Here is a 20049-nt window from a genome sequence, read left to right on the forward strand (position 1 = left end):
ACCTAACAATCGTATTTTCTTGTATCGGCTAAAAAGGTCTCTATCACTATACAAAAAACTTTTTAAAATTAAAATCCATTTGCATCAGTCACGTGTTCAAAACGTCTTATAACATTGTAAGGCGTTTTGGACATGTAATTGACGCAAATGGATTGCACATTGAACAAATGTTGTGAATAAAAACCTTTTGCATGTTTTCATTTTGTGTCTCTCTTATTCTTCATGTGCCATTTTTTCACCTAGTGGTAGAAATTTCAACTAATTATTTCTTTTGCATTTTCTTTTTCCCCATGGTCCATATAATGTATATAAACTAAATACAACCTCACCATAAACTGGAACTGTAATATTTGCAAATCACACCTAAATTCAAAATTTTCAGCAAATAAAAGTCAAAAAACACGTATCGAACATATTCAGCCACTAAATTTAACGGCCTTCCTTAGGAAATACTAACTGGAAAAACTGTTCTATAAATAGAACTTAGCTGCCTTTTAAATTTTTAAAAGAACGAAAACGGCTGTGACGTATCGTGCATGATGTATATTATGAGTCTAGATAGCATTTCCACGCTGCTGATACAGGAATGACATCTGTGTTGATGCAGTTTCCACTCATGCCCGCCTTGTAGATCTCTACTGCTTCTACAATTTTTATATTTTGCCTGTTGAAAACCTTGTGTATTAGCTTGGCCTGGTCCCAACAGGGGGAAATCCCCGAATCGCTGGCATACTGTGCTAAAGCTGTACTGATGTTACCTTTTAGCACGTCATATTTGTGATCTTTTAGCACGTCATATTTGTGCTAAAAGGTAACATCAGTACGGCTTTAGCATGGTATGCCAGCGATCCAGGGATTTCCCCCTGTTGGGACCAGGCCAAGCTAATACACAAGGTTTCCAACAGGCAAAATATAAAAATTGTAGAAGCAGTAGAGATCTACAAGGCGGGCATGAGTGGAAACTGCATCAACACAGATGTCATTCCTGTATCAGCAGCGTGGAAATGCTATCTAGACTCATAATATACATCATGCACAATACATCACAGCCGTTTTCGTTCTTTTAAAAATTTAAAAGGAAGCTAAGTTCTATTTATAGAACAGTTTTTCCAGTTAGTATTTCCTAAGGAAGGCCATTAAATTTAGTGGCTGAATATGTTCGATACGTGTTTTTTGACTTTTATTTGCTGAAAATTTTGAATTTAGGTGTGATTTGCAAATATTACAGTTCCAGTTTATGGTGAGGTTGTATTTAGTTTATATACATTATATGGACCATGGGGAAAAAGAAAATGCAAAAGAAATAATTAGTTGAAATTTCTACCACTAGGTGAAAAAATGGCACATGAAGAATAAGAGAGAGACAAAATGAAAACATGCAAAAGGTTTTTAGTCACGACATTTGTTCAATGTGCAATCTATTTGTGTCAATCACATGTTAAAAGTGCCTTACAGTGTGCTCAACAGTAGCCCGATAGGTTTCTTGAGAAATTGCAGCAATATGGCGTGTTATGCATCTTTCAATTCAGGCAGAGTCTGTATGGTTGTGGGGATATCTGAAAGATTGTCTATAAAGGAGGCATACAAACTTTGCCCAAATTGAAGTAAGCATAACATGCCATATTGCTGCAATTTCTCAAGAACATGCTGTAAGGCACTTTTAACATGTGATTGACACAAATAGATTGCACATTGAACAAATGCTGCGAATAAAAACCTTTTGCGTGTTTTCATTTTGTGTTTCTCTTGTTCTTCATGTGCCATTTTTTCACCTAGTGGTAGAAATTTCAACTAATTATTTCTTTTGCATTTTCCTTTTCCCCATGGTCCATATAATGTATATACCAAGTTTCATCAAAATACATCAAAGAGAACAGGCTCTATACAGAACTGAGTAGGGCAACTTTAATTATAACCACCCTGTATTTCAAGTGTCTTTAATATTACTCTTCAGTCATTAATCTCTATAAAAATACAAATTTATACTATTACAACCATTTACTATTTTCCTTCAATAATTTATTAATCTTGACACAGTTGCATTTACTCCTTATTTCAATAACATCTCATAAACAGAAGTTAAGATCCATAAAGCAGCTATCACAGTTTAATTAAATTAAAATTGCCAATAAAAACCATAAATTCCTGTATTATTCATAACGTTAATAATATTATATTAAGCAATATATTGATCTTAAAAAAATTACATCTGTCCTTTCCAACAATATTTATTATAGACAGAAGGATTTTTAAATCCACAGTTAGCTATGTTTTTCAAAGATTCCCAGATGATAAAAGTTTTTACTGCTATAGAACAAACTGAATAATTCCATAATTAAATTAATCTTTTATAATTAAAATTAAACCTTTAAAGCTTAAAAACATTTAAAAACCTTAAAAAGTTTTTTAGAAAAATCTCAAAAATTTTTAAAAATATATATATAACAATAATATCAAATCATATTTAAATCAATGTTCATTTTTTCCATTAATAATAATAATTTATTTATAACATAAAAAATGAAAATGATAAAAATAAACTAATAAATACTCATATTAAATTAGAAATTATTCAATAATAAATTTAAAATAAAATGTAATATTAAATTTTTCTTAATTACAGTTTTCAGATTTTATTAAATTTTACTTATTAGCATTTATACAATTTCATAGAAAATTTCACACTTCATGAATTAAAACAAAAGTTCAAAATTACACATTAATTATCTACTTACAAAATATACATGATAACTCCTAATGACCACATGTCACAAGATTTGTCATATTTTTCTGGACCTAAAACTTCTGGAGCTGTAAATTTATATAAAGTATATAAAATAAATATGTTATCTTTTAATAAATTATTTATTTTTAAATAAATAATTATAAAAATAAGTAACATACCAACATAGTATGGAGTATAACAAGGCGTTTGAAGGGAGTGAAAATTTGTAGTTTCTTTTGCAAAACCAAAATCTGTAAGTTTTAGTACAGCAGTTTTATCAGGTGTTGAATATAGTAAATTTTCTGGCTAAAATTTTAATAAATATAAATTTTTAATTATATTTTTAAAAATTTCAAAAATAACTATTATTATTTATATTCATTTTATACAATTAAATTGTAATAATTATAATACACATACAGATTTTCCACTACTTCTATAAAAAAAACTATTAATTAGTTGAATTATATAATAGTCAGTCAGTCAAATTCCAATATAACAGATTTCATAATAATAAAAATTTTTTAAAAAGAAAGAATTTTCTTGCATTGGACAAATTTATTTCATAAACTGTGTAAAACAAATTTCATTTTAGCAAGATTAATAATCCAGTATAATGAATATTATTTTACCATCAAAATATTATTGAAGTGAAAATTATTTACTTCAATAAGATTTATCTTCATTTTTTGATATCAAAAAAATGGATTGGATCAAGCTTGGGAAAAGCCTACAACTATAAAGAATGGAAAAGAACTGTCTGTTAACTGCAACCCTCTGAAAAGAGGATGTCATGTGAATGAAATGAAAATTTATCTATGTTTGGCTCATTTCAAGCTTAATGACAAATTGGTACATGGAGTGAATGTAAAGGGAGTGGAGTAAAGGAATAGTGAAAGGAACTTGCAGTAAAGGAAAATACTGCTGCCTGTATTTTTATTATTATTGCAATTTATTTTAATTATAACAAAGTTAATTAATTTTGTGTTTACACTATCATTATGTTGAGCAAAACGAAAAAAAATTTAAATTACATCAGATTACATCAAAAGAGAAATGAACAATTTTGGAAAAAAAGAAGGAAAGCAGTGTTCCAAGAGAATTTGATATCACTCCTTTCGCCTTACCAACAATTTTAATTGAGTCAACTGATGAAAAAATTTCATTTATAAAAGCTTCAGATAAACTGAGAAAAATTTGCTTGTATTCATTCTTCTACTATTGATGTCCCAAAACTTATTTTTTAACAGTTAGTGTTAAAGTTTCATTTTTAATGGCACTACTGAAAATATGATACAATAAAAAATATATACTTCTTACTAAAAATAATAAAATATTGTAATGATTAACAGCATTTTATGATTATTTTCAAATAAAAAGTGTTTATACTTTTTATTTGAAAATAATACTTTACCATTATAACAAAATTAGCTGTATAGTCCCAAAAACCATGCTAAATCATTCCTGTAATGAACAGGAATGGATTTAGTATGATTGTACAGTGCAGTTGACCTCGCTCTGAGAATTAAATAATGAAATCATATAGTCGTATTTTAATTGTATAAAATTATTTAAATAGTTTTGCAATGCTTGAAACTCTAAATTTTTTATTTAAATCAATGAATTAGCCTTTATGGTATCTACTGTTTCTTTTATTTATTAAAAATCTTTGGTTTTTGAAATTTTTCTTATGTTAAAGGAATGATTCCCAAATTTGTGTGTGTTTGTTGAACTGTTCCAGCTTACAGGAGTTATAAATGATAAATTTAAAAAATTTTATGAAAAACAGAAATAATTCAAAAATGTTGTTTATGAAAGTCATAAAACTTAATAATTATTCTACAAAATATTCATATCAAATTTGGGAATCATTCCTTTAACATAAGAAAAATTTCAAAAACCAAAGATTTTCAATAAATAAAAGAAACAGTAGATACCATAAAGGCTAATTCATTGATTTAAATAAAAAATTTAGAGTTTCAAGCATTGCAAAACTATTTAAATAATTTTATACAATTAAAATACGACTATATGATTTCATTATTTAATTCTCAGAGCGAGGTCAACTGCACTGTACAATCATACTAAATCCATTCCTGTTCATTACAGGAATGATTTAGCATGGTTTTTGGGACTATACAGCTAATTTTGTTATAATGGTAAAGTATTATTTTCAAATAAAAAGTATAAACACTTTTTATTTGAAAATAATCATAAAATGCTGTTAATCATTACAATATTTTATTATTTTTAGTAAGAAGTATATATTTTTTATTGTATCATATTTTCAGTAGTGCCATTAAAAATGAAACTTTAACACTAACTGTTAAAAAATAAGTTTTGGGACATCAATAGTAGAAGAATGAATACAAGCAAATTTTTCTCAGTTTATCTGAAGCTTTTATAAATGAAATTTTTTCATCAGTTGACTCAATTAAAATTGTTGGTAAGGCGAAAGGAGTGATATCAAATTCTCTTGGAACACTGCTTTCCTTCTTTTTTTCCAAAATTGTTCATTTCTCTTTTGATGTAATCTGATGTAATTTAAATTTTTTTTCGTTTTGCTCAACATAATGATAGTGTAAACACAAAATTAATTAACTTTGTTATAATTAAAATAAATTGCAATAATAATAAAAATACAGGCAGCAGTATTTTCCTTTACTGCAAGTTCCTTTCACTATTCCTTTACTCCACTCCCTTTACATTCACTCCATGTACCAATTTGTCATTAAGCTTGAAATGAGCCAAACATAGATAAATTTTCATTTCATTCACATGACATCCTCTTTTCAGAGGGTTGCAGTTAACAGACAGTTCTTTTCCATTCTTTATAGTTGTAGGCTTTTCCCAAGCTTGATCCAATCCATTTTTTTGATATCAAAAAATGAAGATAAATCTTATTGAAGTAAATAATTTTCACTTCAATAATATTTTGATGGTAAAATAATATTCATTATACTGGATTATTAATCTTGCTAAAATGAAATTTGTTTTACACAGTTTATGAAATAAATTTGTCCAATGCAAGAAAATTCTTTCTTTTTAAAAAATTTTTATTATTATGAAATCTGTTATATTGGAATTTGACTGACTGACTATTATATAATTCAACTAATTAATAGTTTTTTTTATAGAAGTAGTGGAAAATCTGTATGTGTATTATAATTATTACAATTTAATTGTATAAAATGAATATAAATAATAATAGTTATTTTTGAAATTTTTAAAAATATAATTAAAAATTTATATTTATTAAAATTTTAGCCAGAAAATTTACTATATTCAACACCTGATAAAACTGCTGTACTAAAACTTACAGATTTTGGTTTTGCAAAAGAAACTACAAATTTTCACTCCCTTCAAACGCCTTGTTATACTCCATACTATGTTGGTATGTTACTTATTTTTATAATTATTTATTTAAAAATAAATAATTTATTAAAAGATAACATATTTATTTTATATACTTTATATAAATTTACAGCTCCAGAAGTTTTAGGTCCAGAAAAATATGACAAATCTTGTGACATGTGGTCATTAGGAGTTATCATGTATATTTTGTAAGTAGATAATTAATGTGTAATTTTGAACTTTTGTTTTAATTCATGAAGTGTGAAATTTTCTATGAAATTGTATAAATGCTAATAAGTAAAATTTAATAAAATCTGAAAACTGTAATTAAGAAAAATTTAATATTACATTTTATTTTAAATTTATTATTGAATAATTTCTAATTTAATATGAGTATTTATTAGTTTATTTTTATCATTTTCATTTTTTATGTTATAAATAAATTATTATTATTAATGGAAAAAATGAACATTGATTTAAATATGATTTGATATTATTGTTATATATATATTTTTAAAAATTTTTGAGATTTTTCTAAAAAACTTTTTAAGGTTTTTAAATGTTTTTAAGCTTTAAAGGTTTAATTTTAATTATAAAAGATTAATTTAATTATGGAATTATTCAGTTTGTTCTATAGCAGTAAAAACTTTTATCATCTGGGAATCTTTGAAAAACATAGCTAACTGTGGATTTAAAAATCCTTCTGTCTATAATAAATATTGTTGGAAAGGACAGATGTAATTTTTTTAAGATCAATATATTGCTTAATATAATATTATTAACGTTATGAATAATACAGGAATTTATGGTTTTTATTGGCAATTTTAATTTAATTAAACTGTGATAGCTGCTTTATGGATCTTAACTTCTGTTTATGAGATGTTATTGAAATAAGGAGTAAATGCAACTGTGTCAAGATTAATAAATTATTGAAGGAAAATAGTAAATGGTTGTAATAGTATAAATTTGTATTTTTATAGAGATTAATGACTGAAGAGTAATATTAAAGACACTTGAAATACAGGGTGGTTATAATTAAAGTTGCCCTACTCAGTTCTGTATAGAGCCTGTTCTCTTTGATGTATTTTGATGAAACTTGGTATATACATTATATGGACCATGGGGAAAAGGAAAATGCAAAAGAAATAATTAGTTGAAATTTCTACCACTAGGTGAAAAAATGGCACATGAAGAACAAGAGAAACACAAAATGAAAACACGCAAAAGGTTTTTATTCGCAGCATTTGTTCAATGTGCAATCTATTTGTGTCAATCACATGTTAAAAGTGCCTTACAGCATGTTCTTGAGAAATTGCAGCAATATGGCATGTTATGCTTACTTCAATTTGGGCAAAGTTTGTATGCCTCCTTTATAGACAATCTTTCAGATATCCCCACAACCATACAGACTCTGCCTGAATTGAAAGATGCATAACACGCCATATTGCTGCAATTTCTCAAGAAACCTATCGGGCTACTGTTGAGCACACTGTAAGGCACTTTTAACATGTGATTGACACAAATAGATTGCACATTGAACAAATGTCGTGACTAAAAACCTTTTGCATGTTTTCATTTTGTCTCTCTCTTATTCTTCATGTGCCATTTTTTCACCTAGTGGTAGAAATTTCAACTAATTATTTCTTTTGCATTTTCTTTTTCCCCATGGTCCATATAATGTATATAAACTAAATACAACCTCACCATAAACTGGAACTGTAATATTTGCAAATCACACCTAAATTCAAAATTTTCAGCAAATAAAAGTCAAAAAACACGTATCGAACATATTCAGCCACTAAATTTAATGGCCTTCCTTAGGAAATACTAACTGGAAAAACTGTTCTATAAATAGAACTTAGCTTCCTTTTAAATTTTTAAAAGAACGAAAACGGCTGTGATGTATTGTGCATGATGTATATTATGAGTCTAGATAGCATTTCCACGCTGCTGATACAGGAATGACATCTGTGTTGATGCAGTTTCCACTCATGCCCGCCTTGTAGATCTCTACTGCTTCTACAATTTTTATATTTTGCCTGTTGGAAACCTTGTGTATTAGCTTGGCCTGGTCCCAACAGGGGGAAATCCCTGGATCGCTGGCATACCATGCTAAAGCCGTACTGATGTTACCTTTCAGCACAAATATGACGTGCTAAAAGATCACAAATATGACGTGCTAAAAGGTAACATCAGTACAGCTTTAGCACAGTATGCCAGCGATTCGGGGATTTCCCCCTGTTGGGACCAGGCCAAGCTAATACACAAGGTTTTCGACAGGCAAAATATAAAAATTGTACAAGCAGTAGAGATCTACAAGGCGAGCATGAGTGGAAACTGCATCAACATGGATGTCATTCCTGTATCAGCAGCGTGGAAATGCTATCTAGACTCATAATATATGTCATACACGATACGTCACAGCCGTTTTCGTTTTTTTAAAAATTTTAAAAGGCAGCTAACTTCTATTTATAGAACGGTTTTTCCAGTTGATATTTCCTGAGGAAGGCCGATAAATTTAGTGGCTGAAAATGTTTGATATGTGTTTTTGACTTTTATTTGCTGGAAATTTTGAATTTAGGTGTGATTTGTGAATAATGTATATACCAAGTTTCATCAAAATACATCGCAAACAAACTCTATACAGATCTGAGTAAGGCAATTTTAATTATAACCACTCTGTATTTATCATTATCGTAAAATTTTTATAAAATCATTGCATCAGATCATGCATTGGTTCTGTCTTTTTATTTCAGGAGAAAAAAGATGACTATTATAGAATATTTAGGCTTATTGTTTATGTATACATACAATGATTTGTTAACAGAAAATGAAACAGAAAAAGCAATGTTTTAATGCTTGATATGGAAACTTCTAAGGTGCATATCAGTAATTATCTTGCTTTCAATTGGAGTTATGGGATATATGGTAATACAGATTATATGAATGTTTTATTTTCATTTTCATTCTTAAATTTTTTGAGGGATATATGCCATTGCAGGTTATGTCACTATGGGTTATCTGACTGAGATTTAAAATAGTTTATAATTTTTAATAAATTTTAAAATTTATGATTATATTTTATTTATATTCTTATTCAACAGATTATGTGGATTTCCTCCATTTTATAGTAATCATGGTTTAGCAATTTCTCCTGGAATGAAAAAACGCATAAGAGCAGGTCAATATGATTTTCCTGAACCTGAATGGACTAGAGTTTCTAAAGATGGTAAATATCATTGTGATCAATTGAGTTTTTTTATGTAGGTTAAAAATATTAAAGTATATGTATTTTAAACTTTGATATTATTATTTAAAGATCTAAATTTAAATAATTCTGAGAAAAAATTTTCTTGATGTTTTCATGAAATTTTTAGTTTAAAAATAATCAAAAGATATAGGAATATGAAATTTTTTTATAATTATGAATAAAATGTAAAATAAAATTGTTAAGAATTGAATATCAAAATATATTATCCATAATTTGAGATGGTTTTCTTTTAGTTTTGAAATTATACCAAAATATTATCTTATTACTAGCAGACCCCCGCCACGCGTGTTGTGGGTCAAAATGTATCTATTATAAATGTATAACACTTCCCCCGTGTGGGGGGGAATTTTTCGAAAAATTTATAATAGAATAATAGAAAAAGTATAATAGAAGCCAAGTACTTCAAGGTAAGCCTTAATCCTGTCTCTCTCCCCCACGGGGGGAATATTGAAAAATCCTTTTTTAGTGTATATTCTGTTGACATACCCTATTAAAACACAATCAAAAACGCAAAAAACCGCATCTAAAATAGTAGAAATAGAAGTACAATGCACAATTTTCAGTGCTTGCACCAGCAAACAAGAAGGCAGTCACCATTAAGCTTGTAAGAGCTCTATTTAGAGTTGACAATTTTGAATTTAATTTATTTGTTGATGAATAAATCCTGAATAAATTAATTAATAGAATATTTTAACATATTAGTATATTTACATAAGACATCACATAATTTGTTTTAGTTGTTAAAGTATAATGTTAGAATTGATTTAATTATTTAAAACTCTTACAGAAATTTAAAAAATCTTCATCCCTATTTCTCTTTTCGAAATATTCATTTTTCATTAAGCTGCTCTCATTAAATAAGTTTAAAAATAAATTTAGTGTAATGTGGAAGTCCACACCATTCGCCATTTTTATTGTTTTTTCTCTCCCGAAATTCCTGGCTGTCAGTGTTTGTGTTCTCTAGAAAATGCCAGCAGTTGCGTCACTTATGGCAGCATATCACTGGATGGATGCTGAGATTTTGAATACGCCCAATTCCATTGCTTTCCTTTCCTATTAGCTCTATCATGGGAAATGCCATGTTAAATGCTTAAATGTTTATTTATTCTTTACATTAGTCTTTTATATTCATTTTATATTAATTTCTAATTGTTTTTAGTATTAAACACTATATTTATTCTCTCTATAATATGTGTTTTTGGTATGTATTTTGGAGTGTCTAGAATGAATTAATTGGATTTACATTGATATATATTAACCAAAACTAGTTGTTAAATAAATGTTAAAATAAAACATTCTTCTGAGTGCAATAAAATGATAACATTGTAATTTGACTGACTTACAACCAGGAAGAGTTTTCATTTACAGGAGAATAAAGCAATTAGCAGCTTATTGACATTAATAGTAATTTGTTAGTGTGGGCTGACTAACTACTGTTAATGAAAGATAACATTTTCCTCTCAAATTTAACACAAAGGGGATGTTAATTTTTACAAGTTGAGATAATTTACAGGGAGTTTGTGAAATTTGATATGTTTATTTTTGCATTTTTGGATCAAATTACACCAAAGTAAACATTAAGAAAAGCACTTTTGGCATTCCACAAGTATTTGCATTGTTAGAAAGAAGACAAAATGCAGCAATTAAACATACAATCGTAGTTTTTGATATAATGCTAAACCAAACAATTGCCATAATTAATCAGGTTATTTGTTTGCTAAAATTAATAATTAGAAATTAAGTAATTTGGTACTAGAAGTATACATTAGGCACCATCTCTTATCAAAATTAATAATTATAATAATATAATATTTATTAAATAATTTAGAACAGTCTGGAAGAAAAGAATCAGTCTGGATTAGAAGTTGAACCTGCAACTTCCGTTTACTATGTAGTGTGGAGGTTATCCCACTCAGACCTCCATGTGATTCTTTATTTCAAGACATTTAAATTTTTATATAACCATTCACTGTTACTTATGGTGCTGACTGGGGATGACAGGCTCAAGCTGAATTCTGATAAAGTTCAACTCTTATTTCAAAATTTTCAATATCTTAAAACAGTTTTGAAATTTGCTTTCTTATTTCTAAGTGCTAAGCACTTCTATCAATCTAACATACTTCTCCAGTACTAACTTCTATGTAATACTTTCCATATTTCATGTTTCAGTACTTTGTTGTAGGCTTTATCTATGTCAATAAAATCCCAATGTAATTTTTGCTGTTTTGTTTTCTAAACTTTGCATGATCTGTTGAAGACATCAATAATTTGATTTTACTGTCATAAAGACAAATTGTCACTTGATATTAATACACTTAATCCTTGATATACAGCCATGATACATTCTAGAAAAGTTGGCTGTAAAGCAAAATGCTGTATAATGAATTCATTTATTTGCATACAAAACTATACAAATTCCACAATATCTACTCCAAATTAACAGAAAAATGTTGAAAATCAGAAATTTTTAGCTGAATGATTCTTTTTGTTATTTTATTTAAATAAATGCAGTAATTAATGGGACAGAGCAAAATAAATAAAAAATATATTAAAGAATTTAATACATACCAATGGTGTTTCTAAGTTTTGAAGCTGAAAAACAAGCAGAAAGAAACTATTTCACTCCAAGATTTATACCGTTTCTGGATATTTTTTAAACTACACTGTAAAATCACATGTGACAACATACATGAAAGGAACGTGTAAGTCAAATTACTATTTTTAAGTAATCACTTAATGTCATGTATTTGTCTGCAAGTAGTAATTCCAAATTCAAGCAGTCAAAGCTTAAACCAAAACTAACTTTATTAACATCTTGCAATGATGTTGCCAGTTTCATTATGTTAATCATATTTTTATTTTTTGTTCTATAATAAAATAATAAGCAATAAATAAAGAATGAAATAAAATACAGTGTAAACAATTATTTTGTGTTACATTTAATGTATCAGTAAATGGCACCTTATTTGCTATGTTTTGATAGTTGAATGTGTGGCAAATGCATGTGCCTGCATCAGTAATTACCAGTACTGTATTTTTTTTTGTTGTATATCCAAACTGTTTGGGCCTAAAATTGAAACCGAGCCATATAAAGAGGATCAAGTGTACTTATTTTGTTAGACTTGTCTAAAATTTTTTCCAATATTTTCATTGTATGGAATATCATCTTTATATATTTAATTTCTATAATCTTGTGTGTACATGTCTTTCTCTGTAGATTGTACTTGTATTCTGTTCATTTATCTAGTGTTTCTTTGTTTATACTTTTTACTGAATAAGTTTCATGATAGAATGTTTCATCATTTTAATGTCTAAAAGTGGCTAAAATATTACATTTTCCACTAAATCATGAAGTTGTGTCATTGAAAGATTTTCAGATAATTAATTCAGATCTCACATTATGTTTTTCTACAGTGATAGCTTATATTTTAGACTTTTTCAAAACCTTGTAATGTTTCAGAACTTGTAATATTTTAACTTAATTCTAATTTTTTTGAATTTTTAAAAATTTAGCTAAAGATCTCATTCAAGGCTTATTACGAACTGACCCAACTAAGAGATTATCTATTGAAGAAGTCTTAAATAACAAATGGATTGCTGTAAGTGTTAATTATATAAAATTTTCCTTAGATTGAATCGTATTGAAATAAACAAAATATTTTTTTTAATTATTGTTGAAATTATATGATTTATTTATTTACTGGTAGTAATATTTTTCTAATAATAAACAAATCAGTTATATTTATGTGACAACAATTATTTAGGAATATTATATATTCCTAAATAATATAAACAATAACATGTGTCTTTCTTTCTTTTGAAAAATTTTTTACTTAAAAATATTAATTGCACAAATTTAATATTAAAATAATAATTAATATTTTTACAAATTGTTGTTTTGAAAAATGATTGCACATCAATATTTCAAAATAAAAATTTGGAAATGGNGTTAGTAATTTGGCCTAGTGGTAGATTAGCCACCATCTCTAGGCCAGTTTACTTGGTGGGAGTTGTGGATTCTGATTCTTTTCTTCCAGAACATTCTAAACTAATTATTACAATATTAATTTAATTATTATTGTAATTCCAAAATTAATATTGCCCTTTTGTAATAACCAAATATTTTAAATTATAATTATCATTCATTATGTATTTATTAATGTGCATAGAGTATATAATTCTTAATATTAGTTCCTACTTCATTATTTCTGTTCTTTAAAATAAATTGTTTTAAACTTAGATTATTTAATGGCTAAATATTAAGTTATTAGATGACCAAGACAAAACCTTTCTCACTTAATAGGCCTTCTGTCAGTGTACCTGAAGAAGGCCTATTAAGAAGGCCGAAAACATTTGTACTCGTGTATAAACGGCTAGAAACAAGTGAGAAAGGTTTTGTCTTGGTCATCTTAAAATAGTTCTAGCTACAAATGCATAGAAATTAAGTCATTATATTTAGTATTATTGAAATATTTGGCATTCAGATAAATTATTATTATTTTTATTCCTGTGTTTATTAATAATACACTGTATAAATTATTGGTATATACAAAATTTGTATTATATCTATTGTTTTGAAATTTTATGTAAAAATTTAGGTTTTTGTATTTATCAAATATGAAATTTCTATGGCTGCGTTCAGCAGAGTCAACAGTCGAAACTGACAAAATGTGTTCCAATCGGTAGCTGTTACGTAGTTACATATACCGAACGATGAGTGACGTATGTGTTGGAGCAGGAAGCAGCCATCATTGGCCAGTTGCAGCTAGTGATAGATAATATAAATGAAAGATGCTACTAAATGTGATGTCAAAACACCAAACATGTTCTGAAACAGCACTACTGTAGAGGGCATTCAGCAAAAAAAATACTCATCAGCTCTGGAACTGTTGAGTCTGCTGAATGCAGCCATTGCCTTTATTTGGTTTTTGATCATAATCTGTTTCTTATTTCATAATTAATTTCTGAAAAGATATTTGGATGAAAGCCTGAAAACTTATATCAATATTTTTTAATATTAAAACATTAAAATAAGATTCAACATTGATTAAATGTATAATAAATGGGACAGAGTTGCAAAAAGTTCATCATCATACATAAGAGTGGAATTCAAGATATTGTGTATGTGGCATTAGTGATGTATGAATTTGTTATTATAAGTCTGCTTACTAATCATGTGAATAAACTATCAGTTAGAAAATATTTGCAGAACTTTTTAACTCATGGGCCCTTCTAACATTGAAGAAATAACTATTGTACAGTACAATACACATAACAAAAGTCCATCATTATACATAAGAGATGAAGGGTTCAAAAGTGACTCAAAAATGTGCATGCAATTAATGGACTGCCCTACATTTTCCTTATTTAGCGTAATTTATACTAAGTTTATATAAGGAAACATTTTAACGTTTCTTGTTAAAATTCAAAAATTTTTGCTTACTTCATTATTAGACTAGACTTCTATTTAAATTTAATTTCATCCAAAATTTAATTTTCAGTTTCAGTATTAAGAATTTTCTTATTAATATTTTTCTGAAATATTTATGTATTCAGTATGTATTAATTAATATGATTGAAACATATTTAGTTTATTAAATTATAAATCAATATAAAAAATTTTTTTTATAAATCAACTAAAATAAATTATATTTATTTATTCAAGTAACCACTTTAAAAAAAATTATTTTAGAAATATGCAGAAGTGCCTCAGACTCCATTACATTCTGTTCAAGTATTAAAAGAAGAAGAAGCGGCATGGCCAGAAGTTCAGGTACCATAAAATATGTATACTATTTTTGTTAGTGTCAAAAGTTAGTAATTTGGCCTAGTGGTAGATTAGCCACCATCTCTAGGCCAGTTTACTTGGTGGGAGTTGTGGATTCTGATTCTTTTCTTCCAGAACATTCTAAATTATTAAAATATTAATCTAATTATAATTATTAAATTTATCAAGACATAGCATCTAATGCAGGCATGGTCAACATATGGCCCATCTAATGAATTTATGTGGCCTGCGATCGTGATTAATCTTTCAATATTTAGCTACTGAAATCTGAATAGCTTGATGAAAAATTCTGATGCCAAAAAAAAAAGGGTCAACAACTCACTGTGCGTTTAGAGTTAACCCTCCATTACAGATCTCTTAAGTACAACATAGAATGTTGATAAAGCATGATAATGTAAAAAATGTATCTGTAATCTCTATGTAGTCTCTACGGGGTGACACCACAATGAGATCTCACACCAACTCAAAATTTTCCTAGGGCAGCCTCTGGTTCGGCCCGTGAAAAAAGTTTTCTTCCCAATTTGGCCCGGGGGAAAAAACTGTTGGCCACCCCTAACCTATTGTCTACTTCTAGGCCAAATGACTTGAAATTTAATTCATAATTAGTAGCATAGCATTAATATAGCCTGATATAATCCAGCAATTTGCATTATGATAATCTTTTAAACTTTATGATCATTATACAAGTTGAAATTATGTAAAATTCAAAATTGTAAATAATTTAGGAACTTAACATAAGGTTTTATATTCTCATTCTTAATTTCTAAATAAAGTTATATGATGAAAAACATTTACATTAGAGAAAATAGTTTATTTAAATTATCCTCACTGTAATTTTTTATTTTGTAGGAGGAAATGACAAGATCATTAGCCACCATGCGAGTCGATTACGATGCAGTACAACTGAAAAATTTAGAAAATTCCAATAATCCTCTTTTGAATAAGCGCAGAAGACAAGTAGCTCATCATCCAAGAAAATAAATTTAGCATGAAGTAGTAATTCCATAAAAGTTCATCTGTCAGATGTACAGAATTGCATATATATATGATATTTTGTTTGCAAGTTACAGATTTTCAAACTAAAAAAATCTTCATTTTTGAAATCTATTTAACAATAGTAAACAACAAATTCAATTTGTCAAATTATCCTCATGCCCATTTTTCAAAAATTACTAATAATTAAGTCTTTGAGAAATAGATATATATACACATATATATATATATATAAATGACCCTTACAGATATTAGTAAAACTATTGTATAATTATTCTATGAGAAGCATGTAATATCTATCTACTCATATTTAGACAAATTCATTATTACTCAAAAGGTGAACAATAAATGGTTTTGTGTACAGTTATATCAGAAATTTTAAGTTTACAAAACAAACTTAAATTGAAATTAAATACTTGCACAGTATTATTGATAAAAGTGTGTTCTTTAATGTGCTGAAGTTTCCTCCTGCACATGGGACCACTAATTTAAAAAGCATTTTTATCAAAATTATTAATCATGTGCACTATTAAAATTTATCATGTAAAAAAATAATTTAAAACTTTCCATATTTTTAACATCTACAAATTAGCAATTAGTCTAAATCAACAAGACATATATATGCATATGGGATTATCACACCAGTGAATGAGATTAATTAACATCTTAATAATAAAAATTTACAATAAACTGTGGCTCCTTTAACATGTACTGTACAGTACATAACATAGAATACTCAAAATGCATTTCGGACATAATATTCAGTCCCTCTTCAGCTGGTGTTCATACATATAAAATTATAAAAATAAATTATAAATACATTTAAAAGGCCATTGTAAACATGACGACTTCACAATCATCACAGATGATGTCTCATGAATGTAATAATTTCACAATCATCAGTTCTTTGCCANAAAAATCAAATGCAATAGTAAGAATAATAAATACAGACGATGTATAAACACTCTTTTGAAAAACATGATACAATTGTATAAATTGAAGACTTATTCTCTTAAGAATAAGTAAGAGGACAACAATATTTTTTTTTTGTATTATAGTGATTAATGTGTTCTGATTGTGGCAAATCTAATGCCATTACCACAAGTGCCACCTAAAAATTTTAATTTAATTTTTCTGAAAATAAGAATTGGTGCTATAGGTTGAAACTGCATGAAAACTTTACATAGAATAAAAAAAAATAACTTATGTAGATAATCTGAACAGTTATGGACCAACCTTCATACATGTAAAGGTTGTGATAAAAATTTTTTAGTATAGTCATAACATGTATGTACAGTGGTATTTTGAAAAATTGTACAAGTTATATGATCAAATATGACAATAGTGTTTTCGGTCTAGTGAACAATTAAAGATAATGTAAGATGTTTCTATGAAATGAAATGATGATCTGAAATTAAAAGTGGCCAGTGTGAGTATAATTTCTGGTATCAAGAGTGATTACTATTACTAATTAACTTTAAAAGGTTGTGTGTAATCTTGTTACAATTAGTAAGTTGTCCAAACGAGTGTGAAGTCTGTTCTAAAACAGAATGTATATGAATTTCAAATAATTCTTATAATCATTTCAGCTTGTACAAAAAGCAAATATAATATATCATTCTATTTTTTGGCGTATTTTCTTCTTTATTTTATTTACACAATATTACTGTATATGAAATGAAAATTACAATGAACATACATGGCAGAAAACAAATACAATATCAAACTGGATACTATAACCACAAAAAACCAATAACCATTACAATTCAGAATTTAATTCTTTGAAAAAAACAAACATTATTGGCTAATTTAATGTCTCCAAGTTCAAACTGTACACAATAACAAGATTATAAAATGTCAATTCAAAATAATTTGACCATAGTACACTTTCCATTTAAAACATGTTATATTACAAAAATTTTTTTGAAGCTATATGATACCTTTCCTGATGAAAAATGGAAATTGTATAACACCAAGTTTTGTAGAAACACTGATGCATTAAAATCTAAATATGGATATCTTATTCTACAAATTTTATACAAATAATTTTATGTAATTTTATAAATAATCTTTTATATCACTTGTCTATAATTAAATCAAATTATCATTGTTATTAGTACAATTTGTATTTTATAAATAAATTAATTAATTTAAAAATGCAAATTATTTTGAATTATTGAAGTTCATAAAGATAGAAGAAACACTAAAATAAAGTAAAAAAGTGTCATCTTATTTTGTCTTTTTTACATCTCAGAATCATAAATTGTTTAGTGGCATCAACCTTTGTTTTGAGGCTCTCATATCTCTCAATATGCAGAACCCATTAAAAAAATTCTTCTTGGCAACAACAGAATAAAAATATATTACTGTAAATCACTGCTGTAGACCTGGTCAGGACTGTGAAGGACTATTTCATTCAGGCGATCTGTGATGGTCATGGAGCAGATCCATTAGCAGTCAATACAGTATATGTAACTGGAAAGGATCATTCTCTGGGTTAAAAAAAATGGCAGATGAAGGAAATTGTGCATTTTTGTTCTCTCTTCTCAAAAGGTCTTTAAATGTAGACAGAGGTCAATTATAGTGATAATGATGAGCCAATAATCTTTTATTTTGAATATAAAAATAAAATTCTGAAAGTTGAGAGATATCAGAAGGTGTAATACCTCATTTATCATTAGTTAAATTCAAGATGCACTTTTGTCTTGATGCTAATACAATCTGTGCAGTTTAAAACATGGTAAGTCAAATTGTTTTATTCAGATTAATAATAATTACTGTTGCTTACTGATTTATTTTGTTGTGATTTGTGGCTTTATATATCAATTATTTGATAATTCTAGACATGGTTTACAACTTTGGAACTAGAAAGTCAAGAGTAAGCCACAAGGCCAATAATAAAGTTACAGGTAAGAAATATGGTATGGTAAAATGTGTACAGATTTAGGCTTCTTTACGTAAAGATTTACTATTTTGTGGTCTGTCAGTGATCAGTTTGGTATCTCTAAAAGCAATTTATGGAGTGCATGTGAAAATATGTGGAAAGTCATTCTTAGGCTCTCTCCCCAATTCATTTGCTTTTCATCATTTTTGCCATATCTTACAGAAGTAAGATATGGCAAAAATTGCTCAGGTATTTCATGAAATATGTAGGCTTCCTGGGCCTAAATCTTAACTATTTTTGATTACATCAAAAGTTTGATATACACTAACAACAGAAGGCTTATGCTCCGTATTTGAAGTCATACAATATATAAATTTATGGAAGTTAGTATCTTAGGCAACATCAAACTACATATAATGTAAGCCTTCTATTGCTATTGGATACTGAACCTTTGATATTATTGGAAGTACAATAGTTATATTTTCTAAGAAGATATTACTGAGCTAGTTTTAGGCTGGGTGGAAGCTCCAATTGCCACAAAGTTCAAGAAATACATTACTTTCATCATGTGATATATTGATGATGTGTTAATAATTTAGGACAAAGTACAGGATTTCTTAAAGGCTGTGAATACTAACTCTAAAAGAGTCGCACTTGCTTTAACAGAAAGCAGTTACACTAACATCAACTTTTTAGATGACAGTATACAAAAATGATGGTTGTAAGTCTACTCAGTTTCCTTACAAGATAACAGTGTAATGTAACTATGAGTACATTGGAGTGACTTATATATCTTTGAGTACTAGAATCAAGGAACATCAAGACACTATTAGGAAGTGCCTATGTACTGTACAATTGCCATGTGGCCTTTGCCTGTGACAGTGATGTGGGTGTTTTCTTCAATAGAGCACACCTACTATATTGCTCTTCAGCTGACGTGACTCAAATATTTGGAAACTCTTGAAATTTATAAAGCTAGTAGGAAAAGGATGACAATTAACTTTTAAAGATTCTGCAGTTATGTAACATGCTTG

The 20049-nt window shown here is 27.6% G+C and overlaps 1 protein-coding gene across 1 annotated transcript in view; it reads left to right on the forward strand.

Moving 5' to 3' along the window:
* LOC111633497 (MAP kinase-activated protein kinase 2-like) overlaps positions 1–16690 on the forward strand; it is a 57262-nt gene extending 40572 nt beyond the window's left edge. Inside the window, exons 5-10 of the mRNA XM_023378076.1 lie at positions 5993–6119; positions 6213–6288; positions 9184–9308; positions 12864–12949; positions 15043–15123; positions 15988–16690. Of these exons, the coding sequence (XP_023233844.1) occupies positions 5993–6119; positions 6213–6288; positions 9184–9308; positions 12864–12949; positions 15043–15123; positions 15988–16119 (627 nt within the window). The 3' untranslated portion in view covers positions 16120–16690. The remainder of the gene's footprint in view (positions 1–5992; positions 6120–6212; positions 6289–9183; positions 9309–12863; positions 12950–15042; positions 15124–15987) is intronic.
* The last annotated feature ends 3359 nt before the right edge of the window (positions 16691–20049 follow it).

Source organism: Centruroides sculpturatus, unplaced genomic scaffold, assembly GCF_000671375.1.
Source record: "Centruroides sculpturatus isolate CEXI.00-Female unplaced genomic scaffold, Cexi_2.0 scaffold421, whole genome shotgun sequence".
Classification (NCBI taxonomy): Eukaryota; Metazoa; Arthropoda; class Arachnida; order Scorpiones; family Buthidae; genus Centruroides; species Centruroides sculpturatus.